This window comes from Fusarium flagelliforme, assembly GCF_020744385.1.
Source record: "Fusarium flagelliforme strain FIESC 12 MPI-CAGE-AA-0113 chromosome Unknown B0J16scaffold_1, whole genome shotgun sequence".
Lineage (NCBI taxonomy): Eukaryota > Fungi > Ascomycota > Sordariomycetes > Hypocreales > Nectriaceae > Fusarium > Fusarium flagelliforme.
This window is the reverse complement of record NW_025763503.1, coordinates 6,575,403-6,592,638: the sequence shown is the minus strand read 5'-3', so window position 1 is coordinate 6,592,638 and position 17,236 is coordinate 6,575,403. Positions and strand designations below refer to the sequence as shown.

Here is a 17,236-nt window from a genome sequence, read left to right as displayed (position 1 = left end):
GAAAGGAAGATAGTATCCCAGAAGAGTCATAATATTGGCCTAGTCAACGTTCGTTCTATTAATACAATGTCCTGATTCTCGTGCCTCTTGGCTCCTGACAGATTGGCAAAACCCTATGGCTCTAATACAGCCTGGCATCCTAGCTCTCGGGTCCCAACGGAATCTCAACAATCAAGATGCCAATATTTGACATTCTTTCCGCGTTACATTTTCCAATCTGATACCAATCTTGCAAAACCTTACTGTGTTGACTGAAATGCATATACCAATGAGAGGTATCGATCTGCCTCCAAAGGCGATCATGTACAATCTCTAGATCCAACTGTACAAACTCGGGGATACGGTCTTTTTTGCCTGCCAAGTCTTGGTCTAGATAAGCTGTCGCTGCTTCATGACTGGCGATAGTCCCCAGTCGTCTTCACCCAGTTCTTCTTCATCATCGATACTAGTCACGAAGCGAAGAGAACTCCCAAGACCCTTGCTTCGAAGGCGCAGAGGCGAACCCCGGAGCATGTGATGGCGTCGACGGCCTTCATTCACATCGGCGTCGATTGCATCGATGTTTCGCTGAATCGCAATGACGAATCGCTCGATGTTATCGACGAATCGCTTGATCTTGAAAAGCTGTGTGCAGTCCACGGTTGGCTTGCGAACCATGTTTTCGTGAACAAAATTGCGCAGAATATAGTCGACTTCGATCGGTGACAAGGCTTTACTCTTTGTGATAGTTTCAACAAGAGCGTTCTTTTTCTCGACGTAATCCTGATACTCATTGGCCTTAGGAAAGAAGTTTTCCATAAAGTACATTGGCCAGTAATATTCTACCGGATGGAAAAGGGTGTTATCGCCAAGCTGTAGCTTCTCTAGCTCGGAGTCAATTTCATCGGGGTCAATCTCGTCTGAGTTCTCGCTGTCGTCCGCCGATTTCTCGGAAGTCTTGTCATCAGTGCCGTCGTGTGTGAAAGGAACACAGTGATCGTGAGAAGTGGCACCAGTGTCATACCAGATTTCAGAGCAGACTCCCTCATGAGAGGCACTGGGGTCGTGGGTCAGACGGGATGATGCATCGTTTTGGTGCATGCTGGGTGAATCCTCGACAATTTGGGCATTGGCTTCCTCATCTTCTTCGGAATGAGAATCCAAAGGTGATGCAAAATCGTTGCAAAAGGTGTTGTGGGAAGATCCAGGTGTATTAGTGAGCCAAAGGTTGGTTTCAGGGGCAACTTGGTCGGCGGGAGATTCGAACGAATCGACGTCCGCATTGTCAGAGATATTGGATCCTTCTTCCTTTGGAGGCTCCTCAACATTGGGCCAGTCGTAGCCATCGATAGCGCTGTCCCAGATGGGTCCAGAAGTGACCGTGTCGATGTACGCATTAGAAGCAACGTTCTCGGGCGACTTCATAGTGAGATACTCTTCTTCGGTAAGACTTCCTTCGTAAATCTCGAAGTCTTCAATCTTGGTATCATCCTCGTCTGGAGAATCACTCAGGTCGTGGTCTTCCTGGACATCTGGCAAAGGGATAGCCATAGCATATAACTGGATAGCTTCTTCTGTGGCATAACACAGGGCCACGCCAAGCATGTCCTGCAATGTAGCGTGGAGTTTCTCAGCATCAAAAAGTACCATACGTCGGTAGGCTGCTGGCACCTTGGCCGTGTCGTAGAATTTGGGCTTCCAAAACAGCATGCTGCCAGCACCTGGATACAGATCCATCGTTTCTATGAAGAGATTAGAAGATGTTTCGGTAACGAGATAGGTTCGTTCGTTCCTACCCGGGTTGAGTGTACAATACCAAAGAGTAGGCCAAAGTAACAAGAGCAGGATGAGGGTATCAAGAGCAGGGTAAGGGTATCGAGAATGAGTGGTGGCACCAGGCCAAAGTCAAGGGAAGAGATATGAACAAAATAGTAGAACAAAAAACTGTTGCAAAAAGTGTGTATGGTTTTGTGTATGAGAAGGAGAAATATTTGAGGTGGTGATGAGTGAGGAGGGAAGTTAGTGGTTAGTGGTCTGGCAAGCAAACGAGACGAGCAGTATACTAGGTTAGTTAGTTTGTAGGCACTGCCACGGGCATGGGTGAAAATGGCAGTGACAGTGATTCACTGGTTTTAATGGGGGACATTTAATGTCACAGGCAAGGTCACTGGGCATGGCAAGAGCTTTCTGCAAGTCCCCGTGCCCAAGGAAGGAATATTCAAGTGCCAGAAGGTGATGCTATCGCCAGTGACTGACAGCTGATAGTCTATTGCCAAGAACAAGGAGGACTATGTAAACGAACATTGACAACAAGCTCAATGGAACTATTGAACAGATGTAAACAATACCTTGTTCAAATCCCATGTTACTAACGTCTTGTGTACAAAGGGCGAACACACACTCTTCAAAGGCATGATACACGTCTTTGACTCACTACTTTGTTCGCGACTTTTCCTCGTTGCTATACGCACTACCTCTACCGTTTGTTGTATCCTGTCTTCCGACCCTACCGATACATCGAAAAAGCTGGTATACCTTCTACTCAAACAGAAACAAACCCAGATTAGTTTCCTTCTCAACTTGCGTTAACATATAGTTCAAACACTTGCCCCCTTGGTCTTCATCTTGTGACGCGACCGCTTCTAACTCCCTTCGTCACGCATTATGAACATTTCTACTACCGTCCTCGCCCGGTCCCTTGCACCTTTCTCCTTTTCGTCTATCCGACACACTAATGGCCCGACTAACTCGGCGTATCTGTGTTCTCTCATCTTTCGTTTCTTCGAGTCCTCATCTTGTGCATTTCCTCGACGAAAGCTAAGACGACGAGAGAGACCACCTTTAGGATCATTTGTTACGGGTGTAAGCTCCGATGCTGCGCGAGATAACGTGGCCGTGAGGAAGACAAAAGCAATGTTGTGGTTTGGTGCTGTCGAGAGGATGTCCAGAACCCCGGTCTTGGTATCGGACCAGGCAGTCGGAGGTATAGACGCTACGTTTGGTAAAGACGTAGAGAGCTTAGCCCAGAGGTGAGTAGGAATGAGGCCATCAGTAAGTGACTCGAGGAAAAGGAGCAGGATGGAGCAAACAACTTCTAACTTGAAAGACGCAGGCCATTCTAACGGGAGCGCATCAAGAAGAGAGCCATCATTATCAAGAGCAGACACGAGCTTGACTTTTGCATCTTGCATATCAGCTTCGCCAACCCTCCATGTCGAAGCCTCGAGTGGCCATCCAGGATCTCTCGGCAATACCTCATCCTCAAGCATCGTTGCCTCAGCCAGACTGCGCTCAACGAGAGTTTGTACCACTTCCGTAAGTTTGAACAGCTCCTTTGGCGCTGAACATTGTACAGCTGAGTCATAGGAGATTGCCCCCTTAATACCCTTATTCTCAATAAACTTACGGATACCTCCATCTGGGATCCGTATCAGCTCTGCAATGGAGCGACCCAGACAAGACGGCTGCCAGGTTCCACGAACAGGAATGAAGTGATCTCGACCATCCTCGACACGAAGAACCAGTACCTCTTCAATCTTGGCGCGGGCCTCGTTCAGTGCCCTGATATGAGGCACAGTTGATACTTGGAGCTCCAACAGAACCATGGCGGTCTCTCCAGGATCTAGCGTGACAGTAGCTCCCAAAGATGTTTGAGTTTCTTCGTCGGCGGACACAAAAGTAGTCGTCAGCCATTCAGGGATAGCGTTATCCCCATCATCTGTTGTCGGCTTCGTCACAAACGAAAAGGTCGCCGCAACACTCCCAGTATTGGCAACTGTCAAATGACGTGTCTGCTTCTCAAGTGGCAGAACCTCTTCAAAATCGACAATCTTATCCTCATTGCCTTCACTACCCTCCACGACAACCGTGATACCTGGCCTACCCTCATTCTCCGCTCTGTCTAGTTCTCGCGCCACTTCTGAATGGACCATGGCCTTGAGTTCTGGTACAACAGCATCGTAGTCGAGTGTAAAGATTGAAGTGATAGGCTTGTGGTCTGACGATGTAATGCGCTGGTGCGAGGCGTAGATCTCAAGGCTGATACGATCACGGAAACCCTCCTTCGTTATAAGCTCCTCTCCCTCTTGGTCATCGTCATCGTCATATTCATCGTACCCAAGGTTGTCAGTGGAAGATGTGGGATCCTCTCCATCGGCGTCGGGATCGTAACTAAAGAGCACGTCTTCATCCTCTTCTAGACCTCTAGACTTCATCTCTTCGTCTTTCTTCTTTGCTTCTTCTTCATCTTTGATCTTATTTTCGTAATCTTGTTTATCCTTTCGAGTCCTGAACAAAATGCGGTCACACCAACTTGGAGCTCTTTGCTTCTCACTTGAGTCGAAGAGGCCGACTGTACCAATGTCATACTTGTATGTCGGAAGAAATGTAATTGGTCCTTCTTGCCAGCCATCGTGGAATGCCTTCCTCTGCTTGATGACCCTCCGTAGTTGATCATGTGGCAGTAAAGAGTCAATCGTAGCCTGCAACGATGTAGGATCTTGGCTAGGGTCCTCAGGAAAGTCATCAGGGTCTGGTAGGTCACTGGCTGTGTCGAAGCTTTCTTCCCTTGAGTGCAGCGATGGTCTTGAAGAGGACTCATCGTCGCTTTCGGAACCTCTCATGACAATGACACCCTGCTCGTCAAGTGGTTTGGACTCATCCTCGCTTGCACCATACTCACCCCGAGCATGTAACGTGAGTAACCGTCTTATATCATCTCCAGGTAGTCCGTCCAATCGGAAGTTCAAATCTCCAAACCAGAATGCAAGATCTTCGTCTCCAATTTTCTCCCCCTCATCTTCCTCGACGCCTGAGTGCACAACCGGGTCGAATTGAGTCCGCGAGAGAACTTGTCCAACGTCCCAACAGCGGCGGTCCAAATATGAAGAGCCAGCACCACTAGCCAAGTGGCTGTTCACAAAGACCATACGCGTTGTTTCGCCAAGCAATAGCCTCGTTGTGACAGCTCCCTTATTTCCAAAATACCCTAAGAGACCTGTGCCAACCTGCTTTGTGCTGACGTTGCTAATGGTGGGCGCAATTTCTGGAGAAGCGTATACCAGGAGCAACAAGCCAGTCATTTGCTCGGCTGTAATCAGTTCGTAACCTTTAGGTAATGCTGCCTCCAACGCTGCCTTCCATTTATCCATGACAGTTGTGTCCGTGTAAACCGCACGGTTCATGTAATCCTTGGTCGTGTTCAGATCTACAATTTCTTGCAGTCCCAGCACATAAAGACCAATGTCGTTGCCAGAAGTCAAGTGCAGGGGCTTGGGACTGCCACCATCGCCACGGTCTTTTTCCACAGCACTATTTTGAGAAAGATTGAGGCTTGTCAATTGCTGATCCAGACCTTCACCGCATGTAAACCATGTCGCAAGGTCTTTATCCGTGCCTGCACATGCAGCAACGTTCCACGTTCCAATCTTGACCTTTAAACTATGCGGTCGCACGAATTCCGATCGTCGGGCATGAACAGCTTTAGCGAGGGACTGAGGCGTCGTGGATGTAGGATCCCCCAGTTCAGAACTGGGGGAATGTTCATTTTCTTCAGCCATGGACGCCTTTACTGTTGCAGTAGAAGAGAGAGACAAGTTATATATACGGCGCCGTCTCGAGGTATCGCTGGGAGGTCGACTTGTCGTTCTCTAGATCATGACTTCGAACACCCTGGCTTGACCGTAGACGTGAATCAAGGGATAATTCTCGGCTATGGCGGACCCAAAAGAATGTTGGAATAATTAGAAAACAGATTTGTAAAGGGATAAACCTCAGCTCTGGCGTATGACGTCGGAGTGTCACTGTACCTAGTCTTGGTTGACGATGTAGGAAGGGTCCTAATGAGCGCCCCGCGGCAGCGTCATCTTGCGCCTTATCGATAAGCTAATCACAGCACAGCAAAGCCCAAGAATGCGCAACCGTGCCTGTGAACAGTACTGGACCTACCTTATGAAACTTTGACATCGCATCCATACCAAACCAACATCGATCACACGACATTCGATCATCTTTGCAGCATACGACATAGCTCGAGAAGCCCTTTGTCGATCAAATACCTTAAGCTAGGTATCTAGCACTAGCACTGTCACTCACGTATTGAACTGTACCCAACCTCAACACCACCATGAGTCGACAAACACCACGAAAAGCGCGACACAGCAGACAGCCATCGAATCGCATACCAGCCGTCTCCGACTACGAATCTGATGCCGCAGCTATACATACTGACTCGTACGCGCCACCACCTCCACGCACAAACACCGAACTCAACCTCTCTGTGCTCCAGCGCTATCTCCCTACTATCCACACTATTCTTAGCATAGCCGCCAATGCTGTCATCTACACATTTGATAGCAGTACCGAGGGCTGGAAAAAGTCCGGTGTTGAAGGTACCATGTTCGTCTGCGCGCAAAGTCCGCTGCCTGAAGATCCTGGCCAACGACCACGAGCTTGTGTCTTTGTCCTCAACAGACGAGGGCTGGACAACGTGATCGTAGATCTATCGCGGGTATCCCATGCCGAAGTTTCTGGTGAGCTCGTCATTATGAAGGTCGAGGGCAATTGGGAGGAGGGTGACAACGTCATGGGAGTGTGGATCCACAACGACCGAGATGAGACGAGAGAGGTGAACGCTGCTATCATCCAAGAAGCTTGGAAGATTGCACGCTCTGCTGGCCCTGTTGAGTCACAAGGACCTGAGGCTGGTCCCGCCATGCAGGCCATGGGCAGACGACTGAGTCTAAGCGACCTGTTTGGATCGGGGAGTGGTTTTAATGCTGGACACTAGGTGGCGTCCGTCATGGTCCATGGAAAGCCCGAAGCTGAGGACTCAGAGTCTGAAACGAATACCGAAGATGTAAAGGGGAAGGGAAAGCAGAAGGCGGAACATTCGACGACCGGAACACCAGAGGCCACTGAGCATGAGTCAGAGTCAAAGCATGAGGTACATAAGGCGGATGTGCTCAAGACTAAGGATCCAAAAGGCAAGAGATCAGATTCAAAGGGTCCGAAAGTTCAGGAGCCAGAAGTTGAGAACCCCAAGGTCGTGGATACAAAGATCGATGGAGCGCGGATTGAGCTGCCACCGAGTGAGCAGTCAGAGTCTGCAGGGTCAGAGTCTGATGTCGATACCGCATAAGCCAGTCTTACGACAGAAGTGCCGGCGAAAAGGATATTCTATAATTCAGTATGAGCCTGCAGCTGGAGGGGGTTACAAAACTGATTAGTTATTCAGCGAGGTGTTCGTCCAAGAGCAAAGCACATAATAATAAAATTATAGCAAGTGGTCTGCCTATATACCGTGCAATGTGATAAAGCCAACTCGAATCTATTTGCTCATGAATTTTCATGATACTAGCACATGCCTATAAACAAAAATGATCCGTACGCCGTTCCCCAATCCTGATAAGATGTGAAATCCAATTAAAGCTTATACCGTACCGCTGATGCTTAACTCGCGAATCTCCTGTAAAACCTGTTCCACTCGGGCGTCCAGTTGTCCCTCAGCATACTGATCCCTCGTGTCAGCATCCAGGTACTGCTGTACCTGCGCCATACGCGAATAAGCTTCTGCGCAGAACCGCAGCTGGATCTTGACGAGAGCTTCAAAAGTAGGGTCTAGGTACGGTACTCGGAGTTCGATAAGCTGGGGGAGTTCGGTGCTTAGCTGCTCATTCAACTGCTCGTAAGCCTGCTTGGCCATCTCCATTTCCTTTTCGGTACGGGGCAGCTTTGTGGCGTCCTTGTCGGGCTTCTCAGCGAGCTTCTTTACTTTCGCACGGAGCGCGTCGTAGTCGAGCAGTTTGTGGGCGCGCTTCTTGATCGCCTCGTTGACATCGGGGAAGTAAGCGCAGAATCGTGTGATTGGGTCTAGGACCGTTGTTCGGTACGGGCCATCGAGGGCTTTAATGGTTTCGGCGTCCAGATCTTCGACCGCCTGTTTATAACTCCTGCTAACGCCGTCTTTCGCACCCGAGTCGCCGTAGAAAGCATCTATCGTTTCGGCAATTCGCATTTGCGATGCGGTCATGGCTGCGTCGGGTTTTAGTATCGAATGCTCTGTGCTGTGAGTAACGAGCCTACCTCGGAGAGAATCAAGATAACCCTTTGATTCTTTTTGTAGTCGCAAAGCAGCTGCTTCCATAGTCTTGAATCGTCTGTTTCCGTTAGATGTGGTCCTCCAATGGCTCTCATCTTGCTGACCTCTCTTCGACTTCGTAATCACGATCGTTTGTCTTTTCCACGTGCCCTACAACACAATCAGCTTCATCCATGGACAAAGTTCACAGTCCGCATACCCGTCTTCATCATAACCTGCGTCGTCGCGCGGTTGACATTCTTCTTAAACCCTGCCTCATGTTAGACCCCTCTGCTTGATTCCATTCCTGATTGCGGGGTGATGGCTCTCGTACCCGCCCACGACATGTTGAAATATTATGTTATAGAATTAGTCTATTCGCTTCGATTAATGGGGACGGTTCGACGGGAAGTTGTGAATGCGCTCGAGGGTATATCGTTGACTTGCAGGTGGTATCACAGGAGGTGGATGGCAATAAACATGGAAGTTGGGTTAAGAGTGACGACAAAACTGGAGCTCAGCCACAGTAGTGCCTGGCAGCCCAATCGAAAGTGATCGACGTCAGCGATGGGGCTGTGTTGAGTCCTCCAATTGCAGACACGTGATCACGCGTGGGTTTTCATCTTTGAACTGCCTTATGGAAAGAGTTTGACGATCTGTTTCAATAGAGTCGCGTTTTCTGGGGCAGGAAAAAGTTGAAACATACAGACAACGCAATTGATCACACCAGATCTATCCAAGTTGTTCAACTTTTCTCCCACCCCGTCTCACCAGCATGTTCAAGCCTCGGTTCTTGGTTGTTAGCTTGGGAAATCCTTTGCCGAAGTACCAAAGTCTTCATTCTGCTGGTCACTTTGCTCTCAACGGCCTCGCCAACGTTTTGCGCCATCCTTCATTTGAGGAGACGAATTTCGGTGGTCAATCATGCCTCGTATCTCAAGGCCCCAAGTATACTCTGGTCCAATCACCTACACTTATGAACATCTCTGGACAATTTGTTGCTCGTGCTTGGAAAGAAATGGTCAATCGACATGATCCTTCGTCGCTCGGATTGATCATCGTACATGACGAACTCGAGTTGAAACAGGGGATTGTTCAACCTAGAGCTTGGGATCGAAGTCCCAAGGGACACAATGGCATAAAGGACATCAAGAAACGACTTTCGCAGGATAAGTATCCTTCCTCACCATTTGTACGAATTGGTGTTGGCATTGGACGACCCCCAAGTGGCGCAAGAGACGCAGACACAATCAGTCGTTATGTTCTTGACCGGATCTCAAACCAGGAGAGGCAGGTTTTCGAGGAGGGCGAAATACCACGCAAGGTTGCTGAACACCTAATACAAGTGGAAAAGGAATGGGAGGCTCAGCTCGACTGACAATGGGCGACCGTATCATCAACAACACCCGAGAGCAGTGTTGCAATTATTGCAGCATTATACAGATTGTCTCATTTCGCAGAGCAGCCACTATTTGGGTAGCTGTCTATCCCAAGACATGGCGTGATGTCAATCTTGCAGTGCGTCGGAGCTTAAGACCTACGACAGGCGCATATCTACCTGAAGCTTAAGGCTGCTCAACAACGAGGAGATAACTCGAGCAATCTCAAAGAACTACAGTCCAAAGCCGTACCCAAATGATCACTCCTGATCCCTTTCTGTGACACACATGAACTAACCCAGAACTCAGTACACCACTTTTAGATTGTCCAGCTTCCGGGACTCAATTTTGACTGCGAAATGCGATTTCTGGGATGCCCCTCACGCAGTGCGCTGTTTGCCTTTTGACCTACCTCGTGGCATGCATTTCCTTATCTTACCTACGCTAAGTACGCCACGGGCGAATTAGCCAGGTCGCAACCATAACTCCCTCGTTGACTTCCTTATCTATGCCAAGTTCAGACAATCTGGCGCCCCTCATTCAGTCGAATGGCTTCTGGTCATATCATGATATGGCCTCAATCACTACACCCGTGATGAGCTTGGGTATCACAGCATGGGGCTGGACTGAGCTGAACTGGTGCCATCGGTGAATTGCTAGTGCAATATGGCGACTTGGTATCCGATAAGGCAGAACAAGTGTCAAGATCAACGAGTGATGAGTGCCGCTGTACTCTTGGTGTTATACGAATCGGACTAGCAAGTACGTGTTGGTAGGGAAGGTCGTCGTCAAGCGGCCGGTCGGGGCTCTAGCAAATATTATGATCAGCTGGCGAAATGGACGTCCTGGAAGACGGCAAAGAAAGGTTTGGAATCTCCAACATCGAAGTAAGCTCAAGTTTCGAGATCGGTTGGATATACTATGCGACGCAGGTCAAGCTTATATACATGAACGGCGATTATCTCTATCGCTCAGGGCGTCTCAAATAGCGGGCAGTCCGCATGCTGACGCGCGCAACGAAGTTCGATCAAGAACGTTGCGGGCGCAAAAGCATAGTTTACATTGCAAATCCGGGGTAAACCTGTCAATCATGTCACCTTTTCAAAATATTTCTACGACTGCTGCCCCATATTCGGTGTAGCTCTATTACCAGAACTTCAGAATTTGATATCACGGAAGAAAACCATTCAACGTAACATCTAGATCTGGCAGGTCGTACCACAATGCAGAGATTTTGTTATACGATGCTTACTTTTCGATAAGCGCTATAAGAAGTTTGAACTAAGCACGACAGCGATTCCCACCGAACTGCTTGCACATGAAGATATCTATCTACCTGTATCAAATATCGGCCGAGCGACATACAAGGACAAGGATCATATTCCCTGAGCTCAGGGTCTCGACGCTAAGCGCTCCACCAAACCTGCCAAGAGATAAGAACCGTCCAATTATATACATTCTACGCCGCCTTGATCAACGTCTCTTATTGGAATTCGGCAACCCTGAGGTCAAGTCAGATAAGAAGTATAAACGGCACGGACATGTGTCGGATATGCAGTCCGTCGGGTCTGGGGAAGCGCAAGAGTCACTGCATGTCCCAGAAGAAGGTGTCCAGACTTGAGTGTCTCTTCGGAGCTTTTTCGTCATCTAAATTTGGTCTGGTCATCCATTCCGGCACTGTCAGAGTTGATGTCTCTTAGAAGGATCTCAAGCCTAAATATGCTGGACAACAGCGAATGGGAATATCGAGTTCAACACTGCGATATAATTGCGGCCGCACGCTCCTTCGATTCCTCATCTCAGTCAAAGAGGGGTGCGACAAATCAGAAGCACAGTCTTGGACCGCGTTTCTTCTCTTCCTTCCCGAACATGCACGCCGAATCATCAACCGCTCAAATGCCTGCGACTACGGCCAAGAAAAGATGTTCATCGCGGACCAACTGCCAAGTCAAGACTACGAGACGCGCCCTATAGGCATATCTGAGCTTATCAGTGCAAGCTATTTAGACCTGGGTGTGGCGCCCATCCAACTGCGACCGCATCGGAATGCTAGTGTGATAAGCAACGATGGTAGATTGGGTGTGCCAGACTCAGGAACAAGCTAACAGGGGACCGCTCACACAACCAAAACCTCATCTCTGGGACAAAAGGAGTTTCCCAACTCAACCTCAACGCTTCGTCAGAACAAGTTTTGTATTCAAGTTTATCGTTGGTTAAGTTTCGGGCTGTGGAGGATCATCAACTAGTTCTCCTTGGCAGCTGACTCCCAGGCTGGCCGTCATTGACATGTCCCTAATGGATTCAACCAAGATGCCATCAACCCGAGCATGTGGCTCTTTTGGCTCAATCCAACGGAGTGTCCTTCCCGTTGCTGCTTAACCTGCGGGCGTCTTATCAAGTATCCCCCACACTATCTGCCATACCCTCCCCTGGTCGCCATGTCCAATGTGTCTTGGCTCGTCGCGAGCTGCTCGGGGCCTTTGTGGTTTAAATAACTATCAAGCCTTCCAATCCCGGGTTCCTTGTCCTCCCTCATCCCATTCTCTACAGCTGTAAGACTTGATCTGGACTTGCACCAGATTTAGATCAAGAGCTTGCGCCTCAGCAGCGCATAGTGTTGTCGCGATGGCGTCTACTTACAATGGCACCTCTGACTCTGCCGACGATGGCTACTCTTCTGGTGTCTCTGATCTCAACGTCTTCTACGAGGTATGTTCTGCTGAAATAGCTGCAGGACCTCGACTAATGCTGTGTAGACGGGTCACTTGGTCTTTCTGGTCACCTGCGCCGTGCTCGTTCTTCTCATGATTCCCGGTGTGGGTTTCTTCTACAGTGGTCTTGCTCGACGTAAATCGGCCCTGACCCTGATTCTATTGTCCATGATCTCAGTCGCTGTTATCAGCTTCCAGTGGTTCTTCTGGGGTTACTCTTTGACCTTTTCGCGAACTGGAAATGCCTTCTTGGGTGATCTCACCCAGTTTGGTCTCATGGAGACACTCGGCCAGCCCAACGGTTCTGATGCTCTCCCTGACATTCTCTTTTGTTTGTACCAGGGCATGTTTGCTGCGATTACGTGAGTTTCTGTCTAATGATTTATCACCGTCAAACTAACGTTGACAGACCTGCTCTTGCCATTGGTGCCGTGGCAGACAGAGGTCGTATCCTCCCCGCTATTGTTTTCATGTTCCTCTGGTCTACCATCGTCTACGACCCCATCGCCTACTGGACTTGGAACGCCAATGGCTGGCTCTTCAACCTCCCCAGCTACGATTTTGCCGGCGGCGGTCCCGTTCACGTTGCTTCAGGAACATGTGCCCTCGCATACTCCCTCATGCTCGGCAAGCGCACCGGCTACTCTCGCAACAATGGTCTTCCCTACCGTCCTCATAACGTCACACATGTTGTGCTCGGCACGGTCTTCCTTTGGATCGGTTGGTTTGGTTTCAACGGCGGTTCCGCTCTTGCTATGAACATTCGTGCGGTCATGGCATGCTATGTGACCAACCTGGCTGCCTCATGCGGTGCCATCGCCTGGATTCTTCTTGATTACCGTCTTGAGAAGAAGTGGAGTACCATCGGTTTCTGTTCCGGTGCCATCTCCGGTCTCGTCGCTATCACTCCCGCCGCTGGCTTTGTCAAGCCCTGGGGTGCGGTCATCATCGGAGTCTGCGGTGGTGTCCTTTGCAACTTCGCCACCAAGCTCAAGTTCCTCATGAACATTGACGACAGTCTTGACATATTTGCTATCCACGGTGTCGGTGGAATGGTTGGTAATATTCTCACTGGTATCTTTGGAACGTACGTCTCTCATCATCTCTATCTGCATACAACATTCGCTGACTCCCTACAGGAAATCCATTGCTTCTCTCGATGGCGCAGAGTACGATCCCATTGGTTGGGTTGACAGCAACTGGGTTCAGCTGGGCTACCAGATTGCTGGCACACTAGCCTGCTTCGCCTGGTCCTTTGTGCTGACTTGCCTTCTACTTTTCCTTCTCAACCTCGTTCCTGGTCTGTCCCTGCGCGTTTCTCCTGAGGAGGAGGAACTTGGCACGGATGATGGACAGTTAGGCGAGTTTGCGTATGACTATGTTGAGATGACCCGTCACATGGCTGACAGCACTCATCCTAACTCTGATGCGAGTGCGCGAACAAGTCACGAGAAGGTTTAGAGCTGTTAAGTGAGGGGTACGATAATGTTCAAATTGTCAAAGTCAAAGGATAAAGCTCATTAGTGTGGCTCATTTCCTAAGTTAAGAAGTAATATACTATTGTAATATCATCAAAGTAAGCTGTACTCGAGGTTCACGAGCATAACAACTTATGCGTACTTAAACCATAGGCTAGGGTAATAGTTTTACATCACTCAACACAATATATTGCAACCTCTGCGGGTGCTGGAACTCCTATCAAAGCTGTACATAAAACCAAAGCTCATGAATGCGGATGATCAATTGTCGTCGCCATCCTTTCCTATCTGTGCCCTCTGTGTGGTATAAGTATACTGGTCTTTGCCGTTAAAGTCATTACCGCAAACCGCGGCTCGTAGGGGAAGTAAACGCAAAACTCCTTGACACGCTCTGTCCCGTCTAGTCATACCGTCCGTGTGCGAGCACGCTTAATCTAATTCTGGGACTGTCAGCGACACTTGTCAAGAATGTCAAAAGATCCGCACGTACCGTGAACAGGGAATGAAAACACAAAACAAATCTGATAGCGCCGTCTATGTATGCTAAAGCAACGTCTCGTCATTCAGTTCGTCGTGTCAGATTGATCCCCGTTCTCTTGCGGCCGGTGGATCGTCGCCGTGCTTGCGCCGGTGGGGGATTCCCTATTTGTAGATGCACCATGGCCCAGAGGTGCTGCGCTCGCCTGACTGGTCGAGGTTTGTGGCATTCCGTCTTCTAATATGTTGTTAATGGTGTTCTGAAAGAATATCGGCCTGAGCACTCTTGGATCCTGTCGTAAAAATGGCGACGAAGGCAAGAAGTGTGCGAACGAAGGGTAGAATGTAGGGTGCTGACCTGTAGGGAAACCTGGAATTGGAGGGGGTACAGGGATAGTTTGTTGGAAGGCATTGTTCATCAATCCGTTGGGATTCACGGTTCCGTTACCGTTAACTGGATTTTGTGCTTGGGCATCCACAATCATCTCACTGCCGTCCAATCCCTCAAAGTCGTTCTCATCATCGACCATCTCATCATCAGCTCCCTCTCCAGGGGGAGCTGCGGGCTGGTTGGCTGAAGCAGCACGTGCTCGATAGCTAACAGTTGCTGCTCGATTCCAGCTATTATCCCACATATCCTCGAATTGGGGTGAAGTGTTGAGAAAGTCTCGGAATTTGGACACCATGGTGCCAGAGAAAACGCAGAATACATCTCTTTGGTGTTGGGTGAATTCTGCGATCCAGTTAGTGGCAGTATGGGCAAGTCTCAGCAATACATACCAGGAGGAGCTTGCCGGCAGTACGGCTGGAAGTCATCACGTTGAAAGGCGTTGACTCCAGTCAAGCTCAGATGGGTTAGTCGTGGGCAGGAGTTGAGTAACTTCATAATGCTCTGTAAAGCGTCAGTAATAGCGATGAGTTAGAAAAAGGTCGAACGAACCTTGAGGGTCAAGTTGACGCAATAACTCAGATGGACTCGCTCGAGACTAGAGGCGTAGTACTCGTTACCAACAAGCAATCCGTTGGCGTCTCGTCGCACTCTTGGACGATACGCAGCTTCGGCAAGATGAAAGACTGATTCATCAGTAATAGAGCTACATTTCACCAGGCCGATACGCTTCAACTTGGGCAAGAGTGCCAAGCGCTTGACACTCTCATCCGTCAGGTTAGTGCAGCAGCCAAGATCAATGTATCGGATACGGTTACAGTTCTGAACCAATTTCTTGACACCCTCGTCGGTGATATTCCCACAGTGACCCAGATGCACGTAATGCAGGTTCTTACCAAGCTTAGAAATAGCATGGACGGCGGTATCAGTAATGTTTCGGCACTTTGCAAGGACAAGGTTGCGAAGGCGAGGGGCCACATCAATGATCTTTTGTACAGCAGCGTCTGTCAAGCGATGACATGAAGTTAGGTCGAGAATACGAAGGTGTTCAAATGTTCGTCCGTAGGGTAGTGATAGGAAAGCTTCGTCATCGATAAGTTCGCAGTTTGCCAATCGCAACTCCCGTAGACAGTTGCCCTTGACCATAAGGGATGTCACTGGGCCGTTGCCGACGCGAACGCATTGTTGAAGGTCAATTTCTAGGATGTTAGGGCAGTTCTCGGCGAAGGCGTGGATGGCATCGTCCCGCAACTGGCTGCATTCATTGAGTTTAAGCTAAATTCAATTAGTCATTGCACATATATAGAATCGTCTCAAAACATACCCTCTTGATATAGCGACAGCTAGTCGCCAGAGTGATCATGCTCTCATCGGAAATGCTGTCACAACCCGAGATGTTGAGTCCTTGAAGTCGGTTACAGTGCTTGGCGATGGCGTTGATAGACTGCTCTGTAATGTTCTTGTCGTTGGAGATATCGAGCGCCAATAACGAGTTGCTGTTCTCCACGAGAGCGATCAAACCGGAATCGGTCAGGTTACGACAGTTTGTAAGAGTCAAACGCTCGACACGAGTACAGACCGAAAGAGGCATTACACTGCCATCGTTGACCTTGTCGGCGAGAGCGGCAAGGTTCAGGCGCTTAATGAAATCGCGGTATCTGAAGGATGGGTTCTGCATGCCCAAAGTCTGGCAAATGCTGGCATGGTTCTTCCAATTTGTGCAGGCAGGACGGTGCCATAATTGATCGACGGTGTTCCGAGCCCAGCGTTTGCAAACAAGCATGCAGTGAAATAAGTCGGAGGTGGCACTAAGCTTGGCAAACACGCTGATGAGGATCTCGTTTGGCAACCGAAGAACGGGCGGTTGGCAGTCGTCCTCGACCTGCATATCTTGAAAGTTCGGTACCCCTATGCTCGACTGCGAGTCGTTGCCTCCAAGAAAAAAGTCGGATTCTTCGTTGTCGGCCGGCGCGGGGGAGGTTGACGAGGATGATGATCGTGAGTCTTCCCGCTCGTCGGCGGGGGTAGGACTCGGCCTCGCAGCGACAGAAGGAGTGGCAGCGGCGGCCATTTTGTCGACGTTCGAGGAAAGAAGCGCTTTACGGAGACGCGAGAACGATTCAGAGCTTTATGTGGTGACGTCTTTCGGTGTGATTGTTTGGGCAGGATTAAGGCGGGAGGGAAATCAGGGATCACAAGGGTGATTCTTAAGCAGCGGCAGTGGGCGGTTCCAAGGCTCCTTCTACAGGCGGTCGGCGGCAAGAAGTAGCGATGCGAAAGCAATATGATCTTTCTCGTCGTGGCCCAGAATCAATACCGCGACCAAGAAATTTTCAGTGATAGCCGTTGAAAAGAATGGCGGCAGGAGTTGAATTAGGTTGGATGAATCAAGTTGACATGGAAGGTCGAGAGCCAAAACCAAAACGGGCAGTGGATTTTGGGCGAGTAGGATGGATAGATTAGGTCGGCTTGGGCGCAGTACCTAACTTAGTGGGCGGTAGGTAGCGTAGCTGACTGGGGTACCTCGAAAGCAGGGAAACCAACACTTATGACACAGCCAAAAGATGAAGAAACACAAGTACTGTATATCCACGGTGAGCGGCACGATTCGAGGCGTCTATGTTTATCACTGTCCTGCACTTGGCGGTTTGTTTCAGCCGCGTCCCCTGCAAATTGCCGCTATCTAGACTCTCTTGATCTTGATGACTGATTCCCGTCCGATGAGACCAGCCCAGGCCAGATGATCC

The 17,236-nt window shown here is 49.4% G+C and overlaps 7 protein-coding genes across 7 annotated transcripts; 3 read left to right on the top strand and 4 right to left on the bottom strand.

Moving 5' to 3' along the window:
• Positions 1-157: 157 nt before the first annotated feature.
• B0J16DRAFT_409966 (uncharacterized protein) lies at positions 158-1,716 on the bottom strand (the record flags this gene model as incomplete). The annotated part of the gene is made up of 1 exon (XM_046133115.1): positions 158-1,716. The coding sequence occupies one exon, from the start codon at positions 1,714-1,716 to the stop codon at positions 370-372; it is 1,347 nt and encodes a 448-aa protein (XP_045990100.1). The 3' UTR covers positions 158-369.
• Positions 1,717-2,238: 522 nt separating this feature from the next.
• Positions 2,239-5,804, bottom strand: B0J16DRAFT_330407 (Endonuclease/exonuclease/phosphatase). Its single transcript, XM_046126462.1, has one exon. It carries the CDS (start codon positions 5,535-5,537, stop codon positions 2,622-2,624), a length of 2,916 nt encoding a protein of 971 aa, XP_045990099.1. The 5' UTR covers positions 5,538-5,804; the 3' UTR covers positions 2,239-2,621.
• Positions 5,805-5,909: 105 nt separating this feature from the next.
• B0J16DRAFT_330406 (uncharacterized protein) lies at positions 5,910-7,263 on the top strand. Its single transcript, XM_046126461.1, has one exon. The coding sequence runs from the start codon at positions 6,104-6,106 to the stop codon at positions 6,764-6,766; it is 663 nt and encodes a 220-aa protein (XP_045990098.1). The 5' UTR covers positions 5,910-6,103; the 3' UTR covers positions 6,767-7,263.
• B0J16DRAFT_330405 (BAR domain-containing protein) lies at positions 7,264-8,557 on the bottom strand. Its single transcript, XM_046126460.1, has 5 exons — positions 8,391-8,557; positions 8,277-8,327; positions 8,182-8,227; positions 8,062-8,135; positions 7,264-8,010 (listed from the first exon to the last, which is right to left on the bottom strand). Exons 1-5 carry the CDS (start codon positions 8,401-8,403, stop codon positions 7,409-7,411), a joined length of 786 nt encoding a protein of 261 aa, XP_045990097.1. The 5' UTR covers positions 8,404-8,557; the 3' UTR covers positions 7,264-7,408.
• A 71-nt stretch (positions 8,558-8,628) lies between these two features.
• Positions 8,629-9,845, top strand: B0J16DRAFT_38908 (peptidyl-tRNA hydrolase). Its single transcript, XM_046131791.1, has one exon. The coding sequence runs from the start codon at positions 8,832-8,834 to the stop codon at positions 9,432-9,434; it is 603 nt and encodes a 200-aa protein (XP_045990096.1). The 5' UTR covers positions 8,629-8,831; the 3' UTR covers positions 9,435-9,845.
• Positions 9,846-11,971: 2,126 nt separating this feature from the next.
• On the top strand, positions 11,972-13,797 carry B0J16DRAFT_409961 (ammonium transporter AmtB-like domain-containing protein). The gene is made up of 4 exons (XM_046133114.1): positions 11,972-12,144; positions 12,192-12,508; positions 12,556-13,233; positions 13,286-13,797. Exons 1-4 carry the CDS (start codon positions 12,061-12,063, stop codon positions 13,605-13,607), a joined length of 1,401 nt encoding a protein of 466 aa, XP_045990095.1. The 5' UTR covers positions 11,972-12,060; the 3' UTR covers positions 13,608-13,797.
• B0J16DRAFT_330396 (uncharacterized protein) lies at positions 13,798-16,882 on the bottom strand. The gene is made up of 5 exons (XM_046126459.1): positions 15,814-16,882; positions 15,042-15,764; positions 14,882-14,993; positions 14,115-14,834; positions 13,798-14,064 (listed from the first exon to the last, which is right to left on the bottom strand). The coding sequence occupies exons 1-4, from the start codon at positions 16,558-16,560 to the stop codon at positions 14,188-14,190; spliced, it is 2,229 nt and encodes a 742-aa protein (XP_045990094.1). The 5' UTR covers positions 16,561-16,882; the 3' UTR covers positions 13,798-14,064; positions 14,115-14,187.
• Positions 16,883-17,236: the final 354 nt, after the last annotated feature.

Coding starts and splice junctions, on each gene's coding strand:
- B0J16DRAFT_330407 (XM_046126462.1), bottom strand. CDS start 5,537: ATGGCTGAAGAAAATGAACATTCCCCCAGTTCTGAACTGGGGGATCCT.
- B0J16DRAFT_330406 (XM_046126461.1), top strand. CDS start 6,104: ATGAGTCGACAAACACCACGAAAAGCGCGACACAGCAGACAGCCATCG.
- B0J16DRAFT_330405 (XM_046126460.1), bottom strand. Junction 8,136..8,181: donor GATTACGAAGTCGAAGAGAG/GTCAGCAAGATG, acceptor TAACGGAAACAG/ACGATTCAAGACTATGGAAG. Junction 8,011..8,061: donor TTATCTTGATTCTCTCCGAG/GTAGGCTCGTTA, acceptor AACCCGACGCAG/CCATGACCGCATCGCAAATG.
- B0J16DRAFT_38908 (XM_046131791.1), top strand. CDS start 8,832: ATGTTCAAGCCTCGGTTCTTGGTTGTTAGCTTGGGAAATCCTTTGCCG.
- B0J16DRAFT_409961 (XM_046133114.1), top strand. CDS start 12,061: ATGGCGTCTACTTACAATGGCACCTCTGACTCTGCCGACGATGGCTAC. Junction 12,509..12,555: donor GGCATGTTTGCTGCGATTAC/GTGAGTTTCTGT, acceptor TAACGTTGACAG/ACCTGCTCTTGCCATTGGTG. Junction 13,234..13,285: donor CTCACTGGTATCTTTGGAAC/GTACGTCTCTCA, acceptor GACTCCCTACAG/GAAATCCATTGCTTCTCTCG.
- B0J16DRAFT_330396 (XM_046126459.1), bottom strand. CDS start 16,560: ATGGCCGCCGCTGCCACTCCTTCTGTCGCTGCGAGGCCGAGTCCTACC. Junction 15,765..15,813: donor GCTGTCGCTATATCAAGAGG/GTATGTTTTGAG, acceptor AATTGAATTTAG/CTTAAACTCAATGAATGCAG. Junction 14,994..15,041: donor GCGTCAACTTGACCCTCAAG/GTTCGTTCGACC, acceptor GACGCTTTACAG/AGCATTATGAAGTTACTCAA.